This window comes from Ovis canadensis, chromosome 10 (genome assembly GCF_042477335.2).
Source record: "Ovis canadensis isolate MfBH-ARS-UI-01 breed Bighorn chromosome 10, ARS-UI_OviCan_v2, whole genome shotgun sequence".
NCBI lineage: Eukaryota > Metazoa > Chordata > Mammalia > Artiodactyla > Bovidae > Ovis > Ovis canadensis.
In genome coordinates, this window is record NC_091254.1 from 89,101,263 (window position 1) to 89,124,926 (window position 23,664).

At 43.2% G+C, this 23,664-nt stretch overlaps 1 protein-coding gene across 9 annotated transcripts in view; it reads right to left on the reverse strand.

The window, feature by feature from the left end:
• Window positions 1–3,177: 3,177 nt before the first annotated feature.
• Window positions 3,178–23,664, reverse strand: part of DOCK9 (dedicator of cytokinesis 9) — a 288,392-nt gene continuing 267,905 nt past the window's right edge. For all 9 annotated transcript variants that reach the window (XM_069601936.1, XM_069601934.1, XM_069601930.1 and 6 more), the window contains exons 46-53: window positions 20,993–21,115; window positions 20,216–20,329; window positions 18,509–18,655; window positions 15,691–15,901; window positions 9,557–9,747; window positions 6,565–6,665; window positions 6,293–6,431; window positions 3,178–4,396 (exon numbers count right to left, since the gene is read on the reverse strand). In XM_069601936.1, coding sequence (XP_069458037.1) covers window positions 4,274–4,396; window positions 6,293–6,431; window positions 6,565–6,665; window positions 9,557–9,747; window positions 15,691–15,901; window positions 18,509–18,655; window positions 20,216–20,329; window positions 20,993–21,115 — 1,149 coding nt within the window. In that variant the 3' untranslated portion in view covers window positions 3,178–4,273. The remainder of the gene's footprint in view (window positions 4,397–6,292; window positions 6,432–6,564; window positions 6,666–9,556; window positions 9,748–15,690; window positions 15,902–18,508; window positions 18,656–20,215; window positions 20,330–20,992; window positions 21,116–23,664) is intronic.

Here is a 23,664-nt window from a genome sequence, read left to right on the forward strand (position 1 = left end):
CTAGGGATGGACGGTGAAATTTCCTGTATTTTAAAGTCATTTGAAATAGTTCTTAAGTATCTGTGTTGCCAGCTTGATGCATATATGGTTATGTCCCTTTATTTCATTTTGCTTTCAGTTCTTAAGGATTAAAATTTTATTTTAATAATGATATATTCTAATGATTCTAAAGCCAAATCTATAAAGCAAATCATACTTGGACAGGTTAATCTTCTTATTCTGTCCCCTATGTATCACTCTCCCTTGCCCATATAAACAACAAATTTTTTACTTTCCCTTTCATCTAAAGAAAAACAATTATCTGCTTACTTATCGCTCCTTTCTTAAATAATGGATAGCACACTATTTGCTTTTCTCTATCTTATGTTTTTCACTTATGGTATCTTGAAGATCACTCTATAGCAGTGAACAAAGATATTACTCCTTTTTATAGCTACACAGTACTCCACTGTGTGGATGTACAATAATTTATGCAAACAATCTTGTGGATGGAAAGCAAACGTTTTTTTGAATGGAGTTTCTATGAGTGATTCTATCACATGGTTATATCAGTTCAGTTCAGTCGCTCAGTTGTGTCCGACTCTTTGAGACCCCATGAATCGCAGCACGCCAGGCCTCCCTGTCCATCACCAACTCCCGGAGTTCACTCAGACTCACGTCCATCGAGTCAGTGATGCCATCCAGCCATCTCATCCTCTGTCGTCCCCTTCTCCTCCTGCCTCCAATCCCTCCCAGCATCAAAGTCTTTTCCAGTGAGTCAACTCTTCGCATGAAGTGGCTAAAGTACTGGAGTTTCAGCTCTAGCATCATTCCTTCCAAAGAAATCCCAGGGCTGATCTCCTTCAGAATGGACTGGTTGGATCTCCTTGCAGTCCAAGGGACTCTCAAGAGTCTTCTCCAACACAACAGTTCAAACGCATCAATTCTTCGGCGCTCAGCCTTCTTCACAGTACAACTCTCACATCCATACATGACTACTGGAAAAACCATAACCTTGACCCTGATAATTATTATACAAGTCACCTTTTAATTTTGCATCCCTTCTCTCTACAGCTTTCTCCATGCAAGGGACTGGCTTTATTTATGTGTACTATCTAGTGTTAGTTCCCAGGTGACAAGTATCCCTGATAGGGTACTAAACAGTGTTTTAATTCCAAAGTTACTTCAGACAATTTTCCCTGAGGGGGATCAGGGAGTTCTTGTGTAATGAGTACAGAGTTTCTATTTGGGAAGATGGAAAAGCTCTGTAGATAAATGGTGGTGATGGCTGAACAATGAGAATGTACTTAATGCCACTGAAATGTATACTTAAAAAATGGTTAAAAGGGCTAATTTCATGTTATGTATATTTTACCTCAAAAGAGAAAAAAAAAAAAAAAAAGAACAGGACTTCCCTGGTGGCATAGTGGGTAAGAATCCATTTGCCAGTGCAGGGGACACAGGTTTGATCCCTGGTCCATGAAGATTCCACGTGCCTCAGGACAAGTAAGCCCACGCACCACAACTATTGAGCTTGCGTGTTGCAACTATTGAAGTCTGTGTGCCTAGAGCTTGTGCTCCTCAACAAGAGAAGCCACCAAAACGAGCAGCCTGCACACCACAATGAAGAGTAGCCCCTGCTTGCTGCAACTGAAGAAAACCCATGCAAAGAATGAAGACCCAGCACAGCAGCCCCCACCCTCCAAAAAAGAATAAATAAGATCTATGGAAAGCATTTAAGAATTAACTTAAAAATAGCAATAAAGATTTCTTAATATAAAAAACCCCCCACAATTTTCCCCAATAAATGGATACTTTAATGGGTTACTTTATACCAAAATTAAAATTTTATACATAAACTAAATAAGGTTTCTAACATATGTGAATGTGTTTTGGTACAGCGTCCACAGTAGATGTCTTCAACTTAGAGACAGCTCCTTTCTCCGCTGTTGTAATTAACAAGGGTTGGTCACCTTCCAAGCTGAATCTTATCTGACATGAAATCTGTACAAATTATTTTCCAAGTTTAACCATGAGATAGCAAGATAACTCTTTCCAGACATATATTTATCTTACTGCATGATGACTTGAACTTTATGGCTTCTAAATGAGGCATTTATGACGAGGAAATCCAGCCCAGCAACAGGAGACAAACTTTTAGACCTCTTCCCTGATGGTGTTAGAGTTAAGGTTTATTACATGGGGGTGGGATGTCAGTGACTCCGGGCAAACGTAGAGAATGTTCTCAAGCCCTAAGTCCGGATCCACTAGTGAATGGGCTGCAGACTGGTGAGCTGTCATAATGCCTCACATCTCTTCTTCATGACCTGTCTCCATCTGCAAAGAATGTTCCAAACTGACAGAGAATGTTCCAAAGACACCAGAAGATCCTTGGCTTCTGTGTGCTCAAGATGTACACAGTGTCACGCTCTCTTTCCTCCACCGGTTATGGAAAAAGACAGCTTCCAATACCCCCTAAGTAAGAAAAGCGGCTATTTTATTTCTTGTGGAAAGACTCCTTTTCCTTCTGTCGCTGGAACTCTCTGAGGCTGAGTGGATCATGGCTAGGGCCCTGGGCGTGTCACAGGCAAGACCAGCACCTGTGGTCCGAGCCGTCACTTGCCTCAGTTCCAGCGTTGGTGATGCTGTAGGGGCCCAAGAAGGTGAGCTCAGCTGGCCAGGATGCCCTGCTGGGATAAACGACCACCTGTCCCAGAGGAGTCAACCAGGGAGGTGATGAAGGAGTGGAAGGGGAACAGACAGAGGGATTAATGTGTCTACGCATCCTTGGGAACAACCAGTAGAATTCAGAGCCAGACTGACTGCAGGGTGACAAAGCGCTGATCCAAGTCCTCTGGGAGATCCAGCCCCCCAGTCCGCCTCTTGAAATCTATACCGTGGAAACTCAGACCAAGGCAGAGACATGGGTACAATGGTCCCCAGGCACCCAACCTCAGCTTCCACAATTAGCAACCAACATTTGTCAAGCTTGTTTCAAATCCCTACCCTCTTTTTTCCCCTTCAAGTATTTTTAAGCAAATTTCATATACCACGTTATTTCACCCCCAAATATTTCAATATCCTGCCCCCTCTTACGGCTGTCTGACAATAAATACCCAATACTCACTACCAGAAAATCAGCAATGTTGTTTTTAATACAGATGTGGTACAGAATGTTTAATTACAGCAGGGCAGAGATTCTAGTTAAATAAAATTAAAAACCTTTATTTTTCCCAAATATAAAATTACTCAATTAATGTCTGAAAAGAAAATATAACATGGTGAAGGCTTTACATTACACCACTATTCACCACAAGATTTATGATTTATCAATGACATACTCCACCACTTTGGCAAAAGGATGAAATTTTTAAAATGGTTTATAAACCTACCATAGCAAAGACTGTATACACCTCCAAACTGCACTGCTTTTATGTACAAGAATAAAACAGTAGAGTCAAGTGTGTTGCATATACTAAGAACAGCACAAATCTGTCACAATTAAACTTTATGCAGAAGCTGATGTATTAAAAATGTAGAAATGTCATACGTGTATGTACACAATGCCAAGACTGTATTAACAAACTCTATGTACATAACAGTATACTGTACTCCTTTAAACGTTTAGCATAGTTGTGTTTATTAATACAGGCCTTTGGTTCTAAACTGCTTGACTAGTTTTAAGCTCCCATAGTTTCTTACGCTTTCCTATTTCTTCAATGCGAGTAAATGAGTATAAAAGCACTAGCTTTCCTGGTTCACTGGTACAAAAATTACAATGGTCAGTTTCCTTAGGTCATCAAAAACTAGTCACAAAAATAGTTCTTGTTTTCAATCTGAATGTGCCACAGGAAAAAAAAAAAATATTTTCAAGATTTTCCAGCTTAGCCTAGAGGCGAAGGGTTACCCTCCAGCCTCGACTTCAGTGCTATGTACATTCCAAAACACGTGTTTTCTCCAGGCCGTTTATTTTTAATACTACTTCTGTAAGGAAGAATAACACTTAACTCCAGCCGAAGAGTGTCCACTACACATCTCTGTTAAGACACAATGAAAATGTTGAATATTGCCAGCGAGGTTTAAAAAAAAAATAACGAGTGCTCTCTTGAGGAGGACTCCTCCAGGAGATACGAAATTACCCGGTTCTTTATTCCCGTAACTCTTCCATCCCCTCGACTCCTCCTTGTGCTCGGTCTCCCCATGTTGGGCACCTGCCCAGGGATTAGCTTTGGAGTCATCGTCCTGAGTTTGCAAATGACAGAGCAAGTCCCCACCCACGGACCACGCGGGGAGATCACACCACGGAGGACGAGCTGGTCATGCCGTGCACCAGCGTGCTGGTGGGCGTCCCGCTGATGGCGTTGAAGATGTGCAGGGAGTTTGGCAGAACGCTCGTCTTCTCCTCCAGGGGGCAGATCTCGAGGCACAGAGACACAGCGTTACCCACACACAACGCGCCCAGTGACACTTCTCACAACTCATCACCTGGCAGCCACTGCGTGACTGTGACACCCCCAGGGAGCTCAGCCTCCATGCAGGGCCGAGGGAGCGGGGCAGCTCACCTCCCACTGTATATCAGGGTTTATCACATCAGGATTTTAAAGAGCAAGTCAGGAAAGCATGTTTTGTTTCCTCTACAGGTTAGTGAGTAGAGAGCCTTCTAAGCTCACCAGGTCATAAAAGCACCTTGAAGTCTATCCTGCACGTACCCGGTGGGGACACGACCTGGTCCCGGCCCTTGGAAAAGTCTTTTTTTTTTTTTTAAATGAATCTGGAGCATCAGTGTTTTCCACCAGCTCCTTTTCTCAAGATCTTACAGATTTCCATGCTAGGAGAGCGAGAGTGGCCGCCTTGTTGATTCTCAACAAGTGTCTTTCACACTCAATAACGCAGGGAAGAATTCTAAGCACAAGACTTGACCTAGTGCCAGGTGGACACTGAGAGGAACACACACACTCAGAGGCTCCCCTGGAAAGTCCAAGACTCCAGGGCAAGACCATTTTTGCTTTAGGGTTCAAAGTTTAATCTTCACAGTTGTTGGGATAATGGAAAATTCAAGGCGCAGTTAAGAGACAGCATGGCATTATGTCCACACAGTCTGGGAGTTTAATATTCTCAGCTCTGATTTTTTTCCCCCCTACTTTCATCTTGTCTAGTGGCAAGTGCTGACAGCCACTGATCAAGCTCTCCAAACTACCTGGAGGCCCCACACAAAAGACCCTGAGCTTTCTCTAGACACTTGTTCCCACAAAACCCTCTCTTTCCGCTCAATTATTCATGTATTTATTTCTTTAGTCATTTCTATTTTTTTTGTACTTTTCTAAATGCCCAGAAAAGGGCTGCCTTCTTTTTGCACATGTACTGTCATTATGTCGGTGTCTACAGTTATCCAAACTTAGTCGTAACTTTCTGTGAGCCAGTTATTAAGATCCAGAGAAATAAAAGTAGAAAATGACATTACCATCCCATCTGAATGCGTGAGCATGGAGGAGAAAAAAAAGCAAGTTAAAGCTTAGACATTTAAGTTAATTTTCTGCAACAGAAGCCTCCTAACTAAATCATCACAGGCAACTGACACAAATGGCACTGGCTTCCATTTAAGAACGAAAGGCAGTGATGGAGGCAACAGACAGAAGCAGTCATGTGGGCCGCTTACGGGGCCAACACTGATCAGAAAGACTGACACAGAAGTCTCCATCAACTCTGTGGTTGATGGAGAACAGACCCCTCAGAAAGCAACAGGAAGCAGCCTTTGACATTCATTTAGTTCCCTGGGTAGCTGTCCCCACTGATGACTACTGAGCCCACATATGTAATCCCACTGAAAGGAATTCATACAGGAAGATGGTGGTAGCAGTGCAATCAGGGAAGCTGCCCAGAATGACAAGGAATAAAGAAGCAGCCTTGAGGACTGACTCACTGGGGCACCCAGATCAGCTGTAAGGAGTCACACTCTGCACAACCCTATGATTTTAAATGGTGAAAGACATTTACTGCAATGGAGAATTCCTTAAACCAAAGGATTGGGTGAATAAAGAGTTCCAGGAATAGTACTGGTATTTCCTTTTTTATGTGAGTTGTTTCTGAGCTATTGACAGTTTGAGCGCTAGAAAGGAGGTTAGACAATGACGGGTAGGCTTCTTGCTGGCTGTTCCCCAAGCCCCCAGGGTTAGACAGTAGCAGCAGTGCAGCATGCTACCCTATCCTTCAGAGAGCAACATTCTGGAAGGATGTCAGGGCATTCAGACCATTGTAGGGGGCACCTGAGACCCCCAAGTGTGCGGAGGGGTCTAAACATGAGTGTGGCACCTACCTGCTCGTGCATGATTTCAGAAAGCTCTTTCGTCATTTCCCTGTAGTTGGCCTTCATTTCTTCCTGATACTCTATCTGGTCCTCTTTGATGAGCCGTTCGTTCACCACTAAGGCTTGACCGCAAGCTTCCACAAATTGCCTGAAACGGTGCGGGAGAGGGAAATCAAGGCATGAACAGAACAAAGCGTGAGCCCAACTGGCAGGATCTCTTTCCTGAGCAAGCACAGAAACAATTGCTACTTCAAGAGAAAGACATTTCCAGTGTGCGTTACCTGAAAACTTCTTTAAGCAACTTCACTTTATTGTCAGGGTATCTTTTTGTGTTTGTGTCATCTAAGAAAGCTCGGGCATATGCTAGTGGACCAGCGTTGACCTGGATAAAGAACAAAAATTTAAAATTAGGTTATGAAGAAAATGCCCATAATCGTTAGTTTCAGCTGGCATTTGCTAAAAATGCTGCTTGAGTGAGTGAGTTATGACCTCTGCCCTCCATGAACTTAGGACCCAAAAGAAGAAACCATGAATCAAGCTCATATTGCTATAAGCTATTTGATGTTTGTCATCTCAGCCATCCTCAGGGCACTTGTGATGATGGTTCATCTTATGTAGGAAGAACTAACGCTTGGAAAATGTAAGGACCTGTTTAGGGTCGAACAGCCAATAAGTAAGACACCTGAGATCAGAGCCAGTCTTCCAACTGGTATTTGTGCTATATGACACTGAACTAAGAGGTCAATCTGGTGAGTTCAATGAAAACTGAAAAACAAAGTACGTGTGCCAGTTTTAAAGAACCAACTCTTCCCCTGGTGGAATTGTGGAGCTGATCTGCTACCCTTAAATGAACTAACCATCTCAAGGGCTGGGAGGCCAAAGATTCGGGGGAATTTGGCAACAAGATGAGGGACTCAGAGCCCTGCATGTCTCCTCTAATTCACCAAGAGGAGCTCTCTGAGGCTGAGTAAGTCAGGAAATGTGGGAGTGTAGCGAGAAAGAGGGTTAGACACACTGGATGGGGAGGGGAAAGTTCCAGCCACTTGGGACTTGGGAAAGGGCCTGATTACGTGATCATTGCATGATTTTTCTGGGGTGGGGGTGTCCTGAAGGACTTGGAGGTAAGTGAGCAGGGAGGGCGTGGCTGTGGCTGTGGGTGAAGGGCATGGGCAGCAGTCCTGGCCCATGGCATGTAGGACTTGCAGTAATGGCAGGGGAACTGAACTGGTAAGAGTTCACACCAGGGGTGGGGAGATGGGGGGCACAGAGGTTAGAAGGGGGCCCACTGACATAGGGACAACTAGCTAACCCTCAGGGATGACTGGGTATGATCCCTGGATATATGTGGGGAGCTTTGTCAATAACCTAAAAGTGACCTGAACGAAGGAATATCCAGAGTGACGTGTATGTTCAGTTTTAAGAAGGTGGAGAAGGAAGCTCGTGACACTTCATAAGGTCAGCATGCTAAGACCCTGGAGTGGAGAGCAGAGTCACGAAGCCACCTGATGGCTCTGTCCTGTGCAACAGCCACCTGGGAGAGGCTCTTGGTGGAAGAATTAAAGAAACACAAATAAAAGGATCAGGCTTCTCTCCCCGGATTCCAGCTTCGTTGTTACCCTGGAGGGAGTAACTTTCACCTCCTCGGTTGATCACAGAATGCTTTGGTCTTAAAGGTGACCAGGAATTTATCCAATGCTAAGTTCACTATCAAAAGGCAGGGCACATGCCCTTTGGAAAGTGCATCCTGCCCAGCCCCACCCTTCCTTGCCACGCCTTCCCCCCTGCCCCCCAGTGGCCTTTTCAGAAGCTGGCTGCTTCCAGGCCCAGGCCACGTTACTGAGCGGCTTTTGTTTTAAGCTGCAGAAAATTGTGGCCTCTGGCCCGTTATGCAATCACTCACATGGCTGGAGTATTTATCATCTTCACCTGATACCTTATTTTGGTACATTAGTCTTTTGGGCCATAAGGGAAGAGGTTGAAAACATCTGTAAATACTTCTGAGGTGAATGACTTTTAGAAAAATGTGAGGTAACAGCTTAGCATTGATCTGATAAAAAGTTGACATAAACCGATTTCAGAAACTGAAACCAGTGTATTGAATCTACATGTAACCTTCATAAACACATTTTTCTTGAAAGAGAAAAGAAGCGGATATAGGAATATACATATAATGCAGGTGGCTAGAATTATTTATACAAACTTAAAAACGTCAATAAAGCAAGAAGCATGCTGGTCACTGGAGGGAGTAACTTAATATCTACTAATTTCTTAGGAAACTATGTAAGTACAACATCTGAAAAACATCCCTATGATTGAAGTGTACCATACCAAGATAAAGGTGCATGTAAGTGTTTAGCTTGATGAATTTTTACAAACTGAACACACATGTGTAACCAGCACCTGGGGGTGGGGGGGGGTGGGGGGAAAAACTGGAAGATTGGGATTGACCTATACACACTACTATGTATAAAATAGATAATTAATAAGGACCTACTCTATAGCACAGGAATCTCTACTCAGTACTCTATATGGCCTAATGGGAAAAGAATCTAAAAAAGAGTGGATATATGTATATGTATAACTGATTCACTTTGCTGTTCAGCAGAAACCAACACAACGTTATAAATCAACTACACTCCAATAAAAAGGACAGAAAAAGTCAGCACCTAGATCCAGTACAACTTCACCTGAACAGCTAAAGGAAAAAAAAAAGTCTTGACCCCTATTTGTTACCACAGAAAAATCAATTCAGATAAACAAAGAAAAAAAGAACATCTCTGAAACAGATTTCTATAGAGGATACAAAATCTGCTACTAATAAAGGAACTATTGATCAGTTGGGCTATGTTGAAATGAAGAATTTCACTAATCAAAAGATACCATTAAAAGAGTGAAACTTCAGGTACCTTTCCAGTTACAATTTTCATAGAAACCAGAAAACAATAGTTTCATATGAAAACCTATAGCTCTCCATACTTCATCTTATTTAAGTCTTGATGCTTCCACTAGGCAGTCAGAATTAACCAAATTTCTGAGAAGCCAGGCTGTACCCATCTCCAGCCCTTGCAGACAGCTTGGTGACAATGATGCTCTTGTAGCCAAAGGGCTCCCGCCCATCTGGGATTGGGAGAAACCGCACAAATACAGAAGAGAGGGGGTGGGGATCTCCTCTGGACCTGGTGTGAACGACCTGAAATTCCCTGGGTCCACAGGTGCTGCCCTGCAGATTGCCTGGCCTGGTGCACGGATTGCCTGGCCTGGCACCCGGCTTACCTGGACGCTCACGCTGCCCTGGAGCTTGAGCTGCAGTTTGATCATGTCCACTTCAGCCGAGGAGCACAGCTGCCGGAGCTCGGCCACCTTCTTGCTCATCTCGTCGATGGCCACCTCGATGGGGTTCAGGTCTGTGTGGTGCTGGTACATGACCGGGATCCGCTTCTTCACATACGGGAAGCAGTGTATCGCTGTGGAGGAACACAGCGCAGAGTTAGGCCACGGCTCGCACTGCTAAATTCGTCCCGACGGACAGCTCATCACCACGCCCAAGTGACAGGTAAGGAACCTGAAGCGTGTCTAGGACACATGCTGGCACTTCATAGAACCAGAAACCAGTCTTCCTTTATTGTGCTGTGCATTTAACCACAGGCACCACATAAAGTCAAGAGGGTCGGGTTCTTGTTTAGTTTAATAGGAGAGGTTTATCTTTGAAGAAGTCATTTGATCACTCCTTGCTCAATTTTCTTGCCCATAAATGTGCTAAACCTTTCTTGGAAGTTGTGAGAGCTGAATGAGCTAGCAGGCATGAGACAGCTTTGCAAATATAAAAAAGACTAAATAAACAGTCCTGAGATATCATATAACAGAGTTAAGTCCAGAAAAGAGTTCCATAGGAATATCCTTGAGCCATGGAACAACTTGGAATCACATGCTTAAGTTTGCACAAGTCAGAGAAATCAATGAAAATAACATGTGAGAATGTATTTCCAAGCAAAGTATTTTATGAACCGGAAATTCACAAACTTTGAGTTGCAATAATAAAGATGTTTTAAAACTTGAGTGATTCAACAACATTAAAAAATATTTAGTTTTTCTCACATATTTTTTTTAACCAAACAGACGCCACTCAATATTGTTTTCATTTCTTTTAAGACACCTGAACATATCAACACCAAAGAGTTGGTTTAAAAAAGAATAGAAAAAAATAGCACTGAAACATATATATTACCCTATGTGAAACAGATTGCTAGTCCAGGTCTGATGCATGAGACAGGGCGCTCAGGGCTGGTGCACTGGGATGACCCTTAGGGATGGGGTGGGGGGGGGAGGTGGGAGAGGGGCTCAGGATGGGGGACACATGTATAACCATGGCTGATTCATGTCAATGTATGGCAGAAACCACCACAATATTGTAATTAGCCTCCAATTAAAATAAAAAAAAAAGAACAGAAAAATAGTTGTTTCTAATTCAATACTGTTTCACATTTCTCCCCTACTGCTTATATATTGTACATGTAAATATAATATTCTTATTTCATATATGTATTTATGAATAGGCAGGTAGCTATATGCTTAAAGCTTCTATTACTTTTTAACAAGTGGAAATAAGATAAGAGTGTTATGTTTAGATTCTTTACTATTTAGTAAGTGGTTGGGGAGGGTTTACTCAAAAAGGACTGATCACAAAACGAGAAAGGTCGGCTCCCAGGGTTCCCTCAGGACCACCCAAAAGTCCAAACAGAGCGGGAAAAGACATTCAACCTGATCCAACCCTGTTTGTCACACCCTTTACAGGCCTGTCCTAGTTGCTGAATGCAATCTAAGGCCGAGGGTCCATGTCTACCATTTCTTCTGTGTTCTCTGCGGACACACAGTTTTTAAGTGGCGACACTGGGATTGGCAAGTCCTCTTTGGACTGAAGGATCCTTTGACAAGAACTAGATGCTGCTGTTTATCAGCCAGGGAGATGGGAACAGCCCTCCAGCCACAGGTGTGCCCAGACGCAACAGACTGACGTGCTTTACAGTGAGAATACTGTGTTCTCATTTGTCAGGACACATGTCTCATGAGGCTCACGCCATGTCAAAACACACTAGTAATGTTATCACAGTGCTTCTGGGTGCCATGGGGTGGCAGCACCATTATTTCAGAGAGAAAAAAAAACCAACTCCAAGGGTATTTGTGAGATGTCCATGTTACACTGATTCCACTCAGCAAAAGGTCTGAGTCACTGCTTCTTATGATGGTCACAGGGGGCTAAAAGAGGCACAGGAGAGGTGAAATGATACAGAAAACTCAGGATCTGTGCATGGGCCCACCAAAGCACATCATCCAGGACCACCCCCTGGCCCAGCCTTCCTTACTGGCCTCATGTCTCCTCTCACTGGGGTCACTTAGCTCCAGCCACATCGGCCTACTGGTCACCCTGAGTGTGGTGGGCACAGGGACCCCCACCACTGGCCTCTGCCCCCATAGCTCTGTCTTCCACTAGACATTTGCACAGACCATTCCCTCACCTCCTTCAAGTCTGGACTCTCTATGAAGCCTGCAGGACTTCCATTTAACCCACCATTTAACCTGCAACCTTCCCCTTCCCCAACACCCCATTTCCAATCCCCCTTTGCTTTTGTCCAGAACACGTATTACCTTCCAACACAGACACATTTAACTCATTATATTTATTGTTTATCGTCTGTCTCCTCCTGCTAGAATTCAACTGCACAGAGAGTTCTGTTTTGTTGATACACCAAGTTGGACATTGCCCGCCCATGCTCCATAAATTTTGCTGAACGTTAGAATATATTACTCCCCAAATGGCTACATGAAAGAGCAAATGGGCCTGGAAAGTGGAAAATTAGGTGGTGGACTGAGTGAGCCATCACATCATGAATCAACAGCCCGCATCAGTGGTCTGTAGCCCTTCAGTCAGGACGACGAGGAAGAGAAAGCTGAGGGGTGTGGTTGTACGGTCTGGTGAGACTGATCAGAGGGTGAGCGGTGGGGGAATTATTTCCAACCTGAGAAGGAGTCTGGACGTGATTTGGGAGACTGGGGAATAATGACCAGGAAGAAACTCCATGGGATGAGCTCCACGAAAGAAGGAACAGACAGGGTCAAGTAGGGAGGCAGGCTCAGAACTGACACCGAGGGGGATGGGAGGGTGATCATTAGGTCTTTCAAATGACCCACCATTGTAGCTGACTGAGTGAACTACCCAGGAAAGTGAACCTGTCTGGGTTCGCAGGGCAGGGGCTTCTACGCAACTTGAAAGCCAAAGAACAGCTCTGAAGCAATGCAGAGGAAGATCTTAAGGGATTAATAACAAAAGGGAAAGCTCAGAATATCCTGGCCTGTGTGTCTTTAAGTGAAGGTTGGTATAGTTTATAGGTTCTCAGTAGCATTTTTATAAGCCCTTCTCTAAATCTTTGTACTATCAGTAGTTAAGCCTTGTGGAATTCTGAGATCTTTTGGGCAGAAACTGCACTCCTTCTTGCTCTTTTGTTGCATTATAATCTCCTTTTGCTCATCATCAACCTCAAAAGGCAAGGAGCTCAATGGTGGATGAGATTGTAGCAAAATGAAGTGCATTCCTTCCCCACCTGGGCATAATTTACCAAATCCTTTCACACAGGATGGACAGTGTAACTTTCTTTTTACAGATGAAAAACTAAGGTGCAGAGAGATTAAGTGACCTGCCCAAGGTCACATAGTGAGGATGTGATGGGGTCTGCAGGACCCAGGCCCAGGCTCTGCACTGCCCACACCCCCTCAGGATGATTATTTCCTGAGTCGATTATTTCCTTTCTCTGTAGCAGTGTTACTCTTTGTCCCCTCTGCTCAGGCGGGTACAGAGCTTTGCTCTGGTCTGTTATCTAATCTAAAATACTTCTGCAACAAAACGGGAAACTGGCTAGTGAAAACACCCCATGGTAACTGTTTATGAATAAGCATGCTCCCTGAGTGGGATAATCATGATACAAATCCTGACCCTGACTCATCAGTGAGCTCGGTTTATTTAAATCAGCAGTTCTCCAACTTGAGCAGTGTCAGAAACACCTGGAAGGCTAGGTTAACCACACCAGCTGGGCCCCGCCCCCCAGCATGCCACAAGTTCCCAGGTGTTGCTGACACCGCAGACTGGGAACAACCTTTGATAAGCACTGATCTGAGGTCATCACTGCTGGAGAGATAAACATGGTAAGCTGGTAATTCTTGTAAAATGACTCCACCTAAAAAATGCAGTTATTTTGCTTAATAAGGATTTGCCACTGTGTCCATCAGAAAAACAATTCATTGCTCAGATGGTAAAGAATCTGCCTGCAATGCAGAAGATCTGGGTTCAATCCCTGGGCCAGGAAGATTCCCTTAGAGAAGGGAATAGCTATCCACTCCAGTATTCTTGCCTGGAAAATTCCATGGACAGAGGAGCCTGGTGGGCTATAGTACATGGGGTCACAAGAGCTGGATATGACTGAGTGACTGACACTTTCACTTTCAATCTATGGGGAGGGGCTGATGTTTTTGAGGACAATATTGTTGGTGTTTTAAAGGTCGTCTTATTTTTCTAAAAACAGGAGCAGAATCTCCTTTTTAAAGAATGTAGGGTAGGGGAGGAAGGAGAGGGTGGGATGTATTGAGAGTAACATGGAAACTTATCTTACTATTTGTAAAATAGATAGTCAATGGGAATTTGCTGTATGACTCAGGGAACTCAAACTGGGGCTCTGTAACAACCTAGAAGGTGAGATAGGAAGGGAGGCGGGAGGGAGGTTCAAGAGGGAGCGATATGTATACCTATGGCTGATTCATGTTGATGTTTGGCAGAAACCAACACAATTCTGTAAAGCAATTATCCTTCAATTAAAAAATAAAATACCTTCGAGAATAAGAAAAAGAATGTAGGGTTTCGGGGGTTCTTCGCTGAATTTAAATTTTTATCTCAGTTCCCTCATAGGAAGAATAAAAAATCCTATGCAATATGCTGTCCTGAGCTATTTCATCATGAACCACACTCTTTCTTTTCCTAACCGCTAAATCACACACCACGCAATTCACCCATTTAAAGTGTATTGTCCACTGGCGAGGCAGAAGCCTCACCGGAAACTGCACCATCCTCACAGAACTCTTTTCATTGATGATTATAGTGCTCCCTCGGAGAAGGCAATGGCACCCCACTCCAGTACTCTTGCCTGGAAAATCCCATGGACGGAGGAGACTGGAAGGCTGCAGTCCATGGGGTCGCTGAGGGTCCGACACGACTGAGCGACTTCACTTTCACTTTTCCCTTTCATGCATTGGAGAAGGAAATGGCAACCCACTCCAGTGTTCTTGCCTGGAGAATCCCAGGGATGGGGGAGCCTGGTGGACTGCCGTCTATGGGGTCGCACAGAGTCGGACACGACTGAAGTGACTTAGCAGCAGCAGTGCAGCAGTGCTCCCTGCTCGTGACCAGGCGGAACACTTGACAACAGCAACCGCTGGACAAGCACTGGGCGCCTTCCTGGTTCGACTTAACTACGGCCAGTCTGAAAAATGTGCCTCAATAGCAGATACTGACAACACGTGGCATTCTCAACAGCCTCCTCACTTTTTTTTTTTAAGTCAAGAAAGCCTTTTATTGCCTGTTAAAGGTTGCCTGTCATTTGCTGACCCTAACCTGAGAGCAATGGTGGCTCTTAAGTTACTCCCAAGACGCCTCTACATGTGTCACACAGCATAGTTCTAGTGGGTGGGTGATCAGTGGCTACTAAGTGGTGCCAAAGGAGCCACTGAAACTCTTGCCACCGCTGAGTGGGCAGCTGTGAATGCGGTGGGCTTCCTGGTACTAGCAGCTGAGATTGTGCTGTCGTCTTATTCTAGAAGCAAGAGCTGAGGCTGGCCAGCCACTCAGGGAGGAGGTGAGCCTTGTATCATCTCACTTGTTCCCGCCCCCTGGAGTCTCTGAGCAGGGTCATGCTGGGACCTGTGCAACACAGATGCTTCAGGGGTCTGCTCCCATGACGTAGGTAGCCTCGGCACTGTGTGCAGGGGTGCTTGACCCGGGGGTGGGGCACATATCTGGAGAGTCTGCCAACCGCTCAGAACAGTGTGCCGGAGCGTTCTGGGAAGAAAATGGGCCCACTGGTTTCACCAGATTCTAAAAAGGGTAAGTGACCTGCCACTGGACCTGACTTCTGGTCTGATGGAAGAAGATACCCAACAGGTAAACAGAAAAATGTCTGCGTTTTCAAAAGCAAGCATGAGATACGTGTTAAACCGAAGCAGGTATGTAAGGAAAGTTAACTAAGTTCCCGAGGCCCTTCTGGTTCTAGAAGCTTCTGCATCCCTTCTGGGGGCTCTTTCCGTTGCCCTCCATGCTGAGGGCTGGGTGTGGCTCTTACCGGAAGGGGCGGGCGGGGGAAAAGCCGTACCTGTCAGGATGGTGCGCCGTTTGCACTGCTCCTCTACGCCCCCCTGCCGCTTCCCGCTCTGGGTAAAGGGCATCTCGAACATGAAGCGCCGAATGTTGTGGGATCTTTCGAACTCCGTTTTCCTTTCTTGCAGTTCTTTCTCATCAAAGAACGGGATCACGTGAGTCACTTGGATGTATGCATACTTGGAATCCAGATCCTTGGGGTTGACCTTTAAATGAATAAAGGGAATGGAATACAGCTTCTGGTGTCTGAAGGACTCCTCCAATGCACGCGGAAGCTGTGTTTTCCCACTTTGTATGAGTAAAAGTTTTGGAGACTCAGAAAGTTTGAAAAGAAACAGTACAACAAATGCCATATACCCACCACTTAGAACAATTGCTAATACTTTGCTATTTGTTTATATGTCTCTTTACACACATATGTACAGGTAATTTTTTTTAGTGGAAGCATTTCAAAGTAAGTGGTTCACATCATGACACTTGAGCCAGCATCTCCTAAATATGACGACAGCCTCCTCCATAACCACAATACATCATCATTTTGTTTATGTTACAAAATTAACACTAATATCCTAACAGTACCCAATATACCAAGTTTAGATGAAAAATTCTCAAATGTCCCAGAATGGTATTTTTGGCTATTTGTGTTTGAACCAGAATCTAATCAAAGATTGCATTTTACATTTAGTCGTGGCTCTTTAGTCTTGTTTAATCCAGACTGTTCTTCTTCATGACACTGACTTTTTTAAAGACATCATGCTAGTTTTCATGTGGAATGACTCCCCATCTGGATTCCTCTGATTCTTTCCTAAGCTGTATTTTTATATATTTGGCTTAGAGAGAAAAATGTTTATTTTAGTAATAGTGTTTAAAGCCAAGCCCTCAAGTCATAATTAACCTGCAGATAGATTAGACTTAAACACATGGATATGAATTAATTTAATACGAGTAATAGATGAATGCATGAACATCTTGAGAGAAGGTTGTTAGGTCAAAGACACAGCCTGATCCAGACAAAGTTTTTGGCTTCAGAGAAAAAGGCAAGTTGGACTTGAGTGATTTGGTCTAGAAAAGAAGTAGGTCTTAATAAGGTTATGTTGAGGTTTCTGGCTAAAAATGGACCAACAATGTACATTTCTCCCTCTTCCTTTGTACAGCTCTGTCACAAAGTATAGAATTAACTGGCAAGGACAAAAAGAGAGGACGGAAGAACAGCAGTGTGTGAGTTTAATGAATATTTGGAGGGCAGGTGCACGGGGGTTAAAGTTCTAATCCACATTCCGACGGAAGGGGCAACAAGGAGGAAGCCAGAGCACCCCTCAGAAGCCTGCTGTGATGGACTGGACATCTGTGTTCCCCCAAAATTCTCATGTAGAAATCTTAACCTCTAATGTAGTGGTTTTGGAAGGTAGGAGATGATTAGGTTAGGAGGGTGGGGTCTTCATGAATGGAATTAGTACCCTTATACAAGGCCCCCACAGAGCTCCCTCAGCCCTTCTTCCACATGAAGACACAGCAATAAGTCTATGCTCCAGTAAGAAGAATCTCACTCAGAAGACTGAGTCTGATGGTGCCTTGACCTTGGACTTCCCATCTCTCTCCTGAATGGTGAGGAATAAATTTCTGTTGTTTGTACGCTACCTGGTCTGTGCTATCTGTTTCAGCAACCTGAAGAGATGGGTGTCTGGAGAAGACCAGCACTAGGATTAGGGTGACCAGGGAGGTATGGGTTGGTGAGTGGCCCAGAGTCTATGGTGGGTGGTGGCAGAACCCCAGGCTCCCTTCCCAAGTCCCCACCCCCAAGAAAAGAACAGATTGTTCCTTGGAGAAACCCGTCTGGAAAGAGTCTAAGTGGGTTCGCCAGTCTCAGCAGAAAGCGGGGGCAAGGTACAGAGTAGGATGCAGGTGGAAGGGCAGGTGGAAGGCTGCAGGCTGAACGTGGGACCTTCACCCTTGCTCATCTGCCTCCAGCATCCAGAATTACCTCCTCCCTTGTCCCCTCCCTACCACCTGGGCAGGAGACTGCAAGATTCTTCTCTGGAGAAAGGGAAGGGCCCCAAGGACATAAATTCCAGACACTGGAGACGCCTACGCAGGGCTCAGGACAAAAACATGAACTGAGGCTCCTCCAAAAGGATGGACTGAGAAAGAGGTCGAGCTTATTGCTGTTGGAAACTGAACAGGAGGAACGTTTGTAAATGCAAAGAACAGGAGCTCCACTAGACCTGAGTTTCAGGAGGCAAGAGGATCCCATCTCTTGGGAGATGTCCTAAAGTCGGTGCAACACATAAATACACAAGGAAAGTGTGGAGGTTCAGAAATGGTCCTCGTGTGAGGGCAACTCAGCAGAGGACAGTCTCTCTAAGGAGAACATAAATCTCATTCCTACAGATGTGCTGGCTAGTTAGTTCCTTCCTTGGTCTGTCTGCTCATCCCTCCGTCCGTCCATCAGTCAATCAACCAGACATTGTGCTGAGTGCAAGGAAAAAGAGCAGTGACCGACAGAACCTAGGACCCTACTCCTACGGAGTTTCTAAATAGCTGGACTAAAAATGGTATGTCCTTTCAGATATTAATTATTTTTTAAAAGAATATCTGTGTAAAGTTATGAAATAAAGGACTGCTTCATGAAGGATATCAGGGAAGCATAGAAACGTATTAGGGGAAAAAAAATACACTTGTCACTCAAAGTCAACCATTCTTAACTTTTTCCTGCATCTTCTTTTTTTGACACACATTTATGAATATATATGATCAATCATACATGAAAAAACAATATTACATTGCTATGATACATTTACAAGCATGGTCCATACCTTGCCAGAATCTTGTATCATCTTGACGTTTTCAGCACCAAATTTATCTGAGTAAAGTTTGAGAAGTCTCTGAGAAATTTCTGACAGAGGTGTGAGTTTGGGTTCCTTGTAAATATACTCCTTTCCATCTTCATCTTCAAAGAACCCCTGTGACATAACGCACAATTAGAGCTGCCCCCAGACACAAGCCCAAGGAATGAGACCACAGAGAATGAGTCTTTTGTTACAAGGGTTAACAACAACAAAAAAGGGAGTGATTCTAAAAACAAAATCGGGCTTTCCAAATAGGAAGGAAAATGATAATAACGTGAGGTCTGGGTGTGAAGATAAAGGAAAAACACAAAACTGCAAACTCATCCAAGAATGTGATCATTAAGTGTTGAGTGAATGAGAAATTGGGGATTCAAGACTGTGTTCTCTCGGTGAAGTCGAATGATGGCACTCAAGCCTGTTTCACATTCCCAAGGAACAGAACTCACTAAGACATGTCTCAGCAGCCAATGGGCTGGCCTCAGACACGCACACCCCCGCTTCTCCTGACCTCTCCCATCTACACGGGATTTTACAGTATCAACGGAAGCATTCTGGCCTGGAGAGTATATTTGGCAAAAGTTATGTAAAGTTGGTGTAAATTCCATTTTGCCTCACTGATGAGAAAAAATAGGAAAGGATTGTCGCATAATATCAGAAAATATTTTTATAATCGCCAGTCATCACTTGTTTTAGCACCAGTCGGGTCTGAATACGACAAGGCTTAGAAAATTGCTTGGGAAGTGAAAAAGGTTGAAAACTAAAAAGCCCAAATTGGAGTTAATATTTGAAATAAATTTTTAAAAAACATTTCTCATCTAAAATAAAAGAGAGAAAATGGTGCAAAAAACACGGTATATAAAAGGAAAAAACGCAGGCTAACATGAGACAAAAAACACCCACATCAAACTTAGGAGTTTAGATGCAGTGATTCACTGTATTACTTGCTTTTTAAGCATTTACTGTAATTACCTCCACATCTGTTTCACTGTCTGTAAACTGGTATTGCTATAAAGTTATAAAAGACAATAAATAACAGGATAAATTGAAGGTTATATAAAGCTCATTGAAAACCACACACCCTAAATACATGTATTATAATTTATACTATTTAATCATGTTAGAGACTTGGAGGTTAAACTTTCAGTTAAATATAAATGAACCTCTTTATAAAAGGTTTCTGAAATATTACAATGGTAAATCTACTTGCAAAAATATTATAAAAGATAAGAGACGCACAGGGACAAAGGAAACCAGAAAGTCTTAATTTTGGTTTAAAACATGCAGTATAGATGTGTAAGGGAACAGGTGATTTATTTCTGTGAATGGAATAAAATGTTAATCTGTTTTTTTCTGGAGTGTGTAATGACTGGACAGATATACATACAGACTTGAAACTTGCAAACCACACTGAGGTACCAAAGATGCTGCTAAGAATGTCTTATGGGAGGAGAACTTACCGCTGCCTTAAGAAAGTAATAAAGAAAAGACAGGAAGAAAGAAAAAAAAAAAAGCAGAAAGTTTACTACTGAGGAAGATAAGAACCATAGTAAACATGACAAATTCATTAAATTAGAATTTCTAGAAAATGGGAAATTTACAAAATACCACTTTATAGGGTCTAAACAAGAACAAAAAAGGACTGGGGATGCACTATAGGAGAGGGAGGAGGCTCACCTGCCCGAAGAAGGCCACTCGGAAGTACGTGCCCAGGAGCCGGCGGCCGGAGTGCATGACCTCAGTCACCTTGCTGTAGGCTCTGTGCAGCGTGTCGTATAGGTGGGCCAGCCTCTGCAAGGAAGAACACAGCTTGTTTTTTCCCATTTGCAGCTAGCAGTACTGATGTGAAACTAACAATGAAATGAGATCATGCAGGTGAAAACTCCTTGGACTTGAGTTAAAGAAAAAAAAAAAAATCAAGAATGTGTTTTGACTGGACAACTGGCAGTGATCGTTTCCAAGTGTTAAGTTTCCAACCCGAAGGGCCATCTGGCACACTGAGAACCCATCGGGTTCCCAGTACAGTGAGTCAGTTCAGTCCTCTGATGCTGCCTGTAGTTTTTGCTTTTCCTACTCCATTCCTTAGCACGTGCTAAAGAGAAACTGGACGGCATCCCCAGCCCAGAAAGGCCAAAAGGGTCACTCTTTTCCCCCATCAGTGGGGCGAGGTAGAGTTCTAAGAGAAGAGGCACCTGGGGATTTTAAAAGTCAGGGTCCTGACAACTTTATGCAAGTAGAGTGCCAGAATCCCCAACCCCTGTCCTTCGAGATTGGAGGTCTGGGTAGAGGTGTGACATCTCGTGGCTCTGAGGGTGGTGGCCTCCAGGGTCACGTGCAAGGGAAGAGACCTTGTGCTCAAGCGGCCTGCTTGCGTTCTCTGCGTGTAAGAATGTCTGGGGATGTGTGTCACTCCCCTGTCCTCTGAAAAAGTTAACCAACAGACTACTCGGATACCTCGAAGTCCCTCCGCTTCTCGTAGATGGGGATGATGAGCTTATAGATGTCGGCGATCAGCTCGTAGCGCTCGGCCTTCCAGAGCCCGTCTGCGCACTGTTCCAGGAGCTCTGTGAGCACGTCCTGATCAAAGAGAGGGAGAGAGTGTTACAGGGAAACCGACCCTTAGCTCCTTGCAGAACGCATAAATGGTGAAGATGATTTCAAAATATGTAATATATCTTAAAAAATTATTTTATTCAACTTTTTTGGCTGCACGTGAGCATGTGGGATCTTACTTCCCAGACCAGGGATTGAACCCTTGCCCCCTGCAGTGGAAGCGCAGAGTCTTAACGACTGGACCACCAGGGAAGCCCCTCAAAATATGTAATTTTTTAGATACTAACTTCTACATTCTTTTTTGCAATGAGCTATTTTCCAGTCATGTTTACAGACAGAAATTAAGGTCTCATTGTGTGACTGTGGTAGTAGTTAACTGCATGGGGAAAAATATGGTAATTGATAGCTTCACACAGGCTCTCAATTTTTGTTCTTAGTTCTCATTTTCTAAATATGATTTAGATGTTTTTTTCTTTTCTGAGGAACAAGGACAATGCTGAGACATGGAGAGTCACTCAGCGTGACTTCAAACCAATGTAAACATCTTAGAGGAATTTAGTGATGGAGTGTGGGAGGCACTGTGCCTGCCTCGCCAACATCCTTTTCCTTTCAAAATTCTTACCTACTGAAGTTTGGGCAGTCACCCTGCCTCCATTAAAGTTCTTGAACTTAGGACTTCATTGATTTCTTTCATCAGTGTTTGGTAGTTTTTAGCATACAAATCGGAGAAGGCAATGGCAACCCACTCCAGTACTCTTGCCTGGAAAATCCCATGGATGGAGGAGCCTGGTAGGCTGCAGTCCATGGGGTCGCTAGGAGTCAGACATGACTGAGTGACTTCACTTTCACTTTTGACTTTCATGCATTGGAGAAGGAAATGGCAACCCACTCCAGTGTTCTTGCCTGGAGAATCTCAGGGACGGGGGAGCCTGTTGGGCTGCCGTCTGTGGGGTCGCACAGGGTCGGACATGACTGAAGCGACTTAGCAGCAGCAGCAGCATACAAATCTAAAGATTTATACCTAATTTTTCCAGGTTTTTACTGTTATTATAAACGGTACTGTTTTTCAGTTTTGATTTTTTTTTGTAGTAAAAGCCTTTGTTGAGTAAGATTTAAAGTCATCCGGCATATGTTTGTAGGAACTATACAAAGTGATTGTTAATAGCATGGTGCAACTATGGTATAAGTATCTAAGTGTGAAGAAGGTTGGTTGAGTTTTGTATATTGATCTTCTATCCTATGATCTTGCTAAACTCAGTTTTAGTAACTTGTAAATTCTTTTGGATTACTTGTGTCACGAAAGACAATTACATCTTCTGTCAACACAGGCAATTTTATTTCTTTTCTTACTGCACTGACTAGAATCTGCAGCACAGTGTTGAACAGGAGTGGTAAAAGTAGATATTCTTGTCTTGTTCACAGTTTTAGGTAGAAAGTATTCAGTCTTTCACCATAAAGTATGATGTTAGCTGTAGGTTTTTCGTAGATAATCTTTTTCTTGAAGAAGCTCCTTTCTATTCCTAGGTTTCCCCAACCCCCTGCAAACTCATGAGTAGATACTAAATTTTTTCAAACACTTTTTTTGCATCTATTGAGATGGTCATATGATTTTCCTTATTTGTTCTGTTAATATGGTGAATTATATTGATTGGCTTTCCAGGGCTGAACCAACGGTGCATTGTCAGGGTAAACCCTACTTAGTCACAATGTCTTCTTATTTATATATTGCTAGATTAAATTTGTTAATATATTTTTAAGTCTTTTATAGTTGCCTTTAAACATGTTTGTATCTCCTATTATTCTGTACATGAATGGCAGAACCTGTGTGTTTCATTACCAACCTAATGTTTCATTATAGTCCTAATGTCTATGATTCATAGGTCCAAAGAAAATAAACATTTAAAAAGCAGTTTCGAATCAATTCACCAGAAAATACTACCTGACTTAAATAAACCATCTTTAAAACAAGACATTTAACTCCTATGTCATATTTACAATATATAAATCATAAAACTCATCTGTGTGACTGAACTCTGTACCAAAGCTTATAAAGAGGTATACCAGTTGTCTCATACTTTTATTGTAGGTCTCATTAAGTGCAAACACTAAAGTCAGATATATACAGTAATTATTCTAACAACTACAGACAAAGAAAAACATCAGTAAAGGTCCTAAGATGCTATCTGTTCATCCTGTATCTGTATTATGAAGATGCAAAGCCTCTCTCAGTTTTCTCTTAGTTTTGTCTCAGATCTTTTCCAGTGGAGAATCTATCCAGGTTAAACACAGCAAACTTTTATGATTCTTCTCATTCTTCTCTGATTATAAAAAGCTACATAAAAGAAAAGCATAAAAATATAATCTATATAATATCAGTGTCCATATACTTACTTTACCATATTTATAAAACTGGGAAATGTAATAAAGGTCTAATGTAATTTGGGAGTTGTAAGGATCAAATAAAATTTTACTATCAAAACACTCTGAAAACCAAATGTTGTAAGCAAATAACAGACCAGTTAAACAAACTTATTTCAGTCATCACTTCTACTTTGTATTTGTTTTTGAAATGA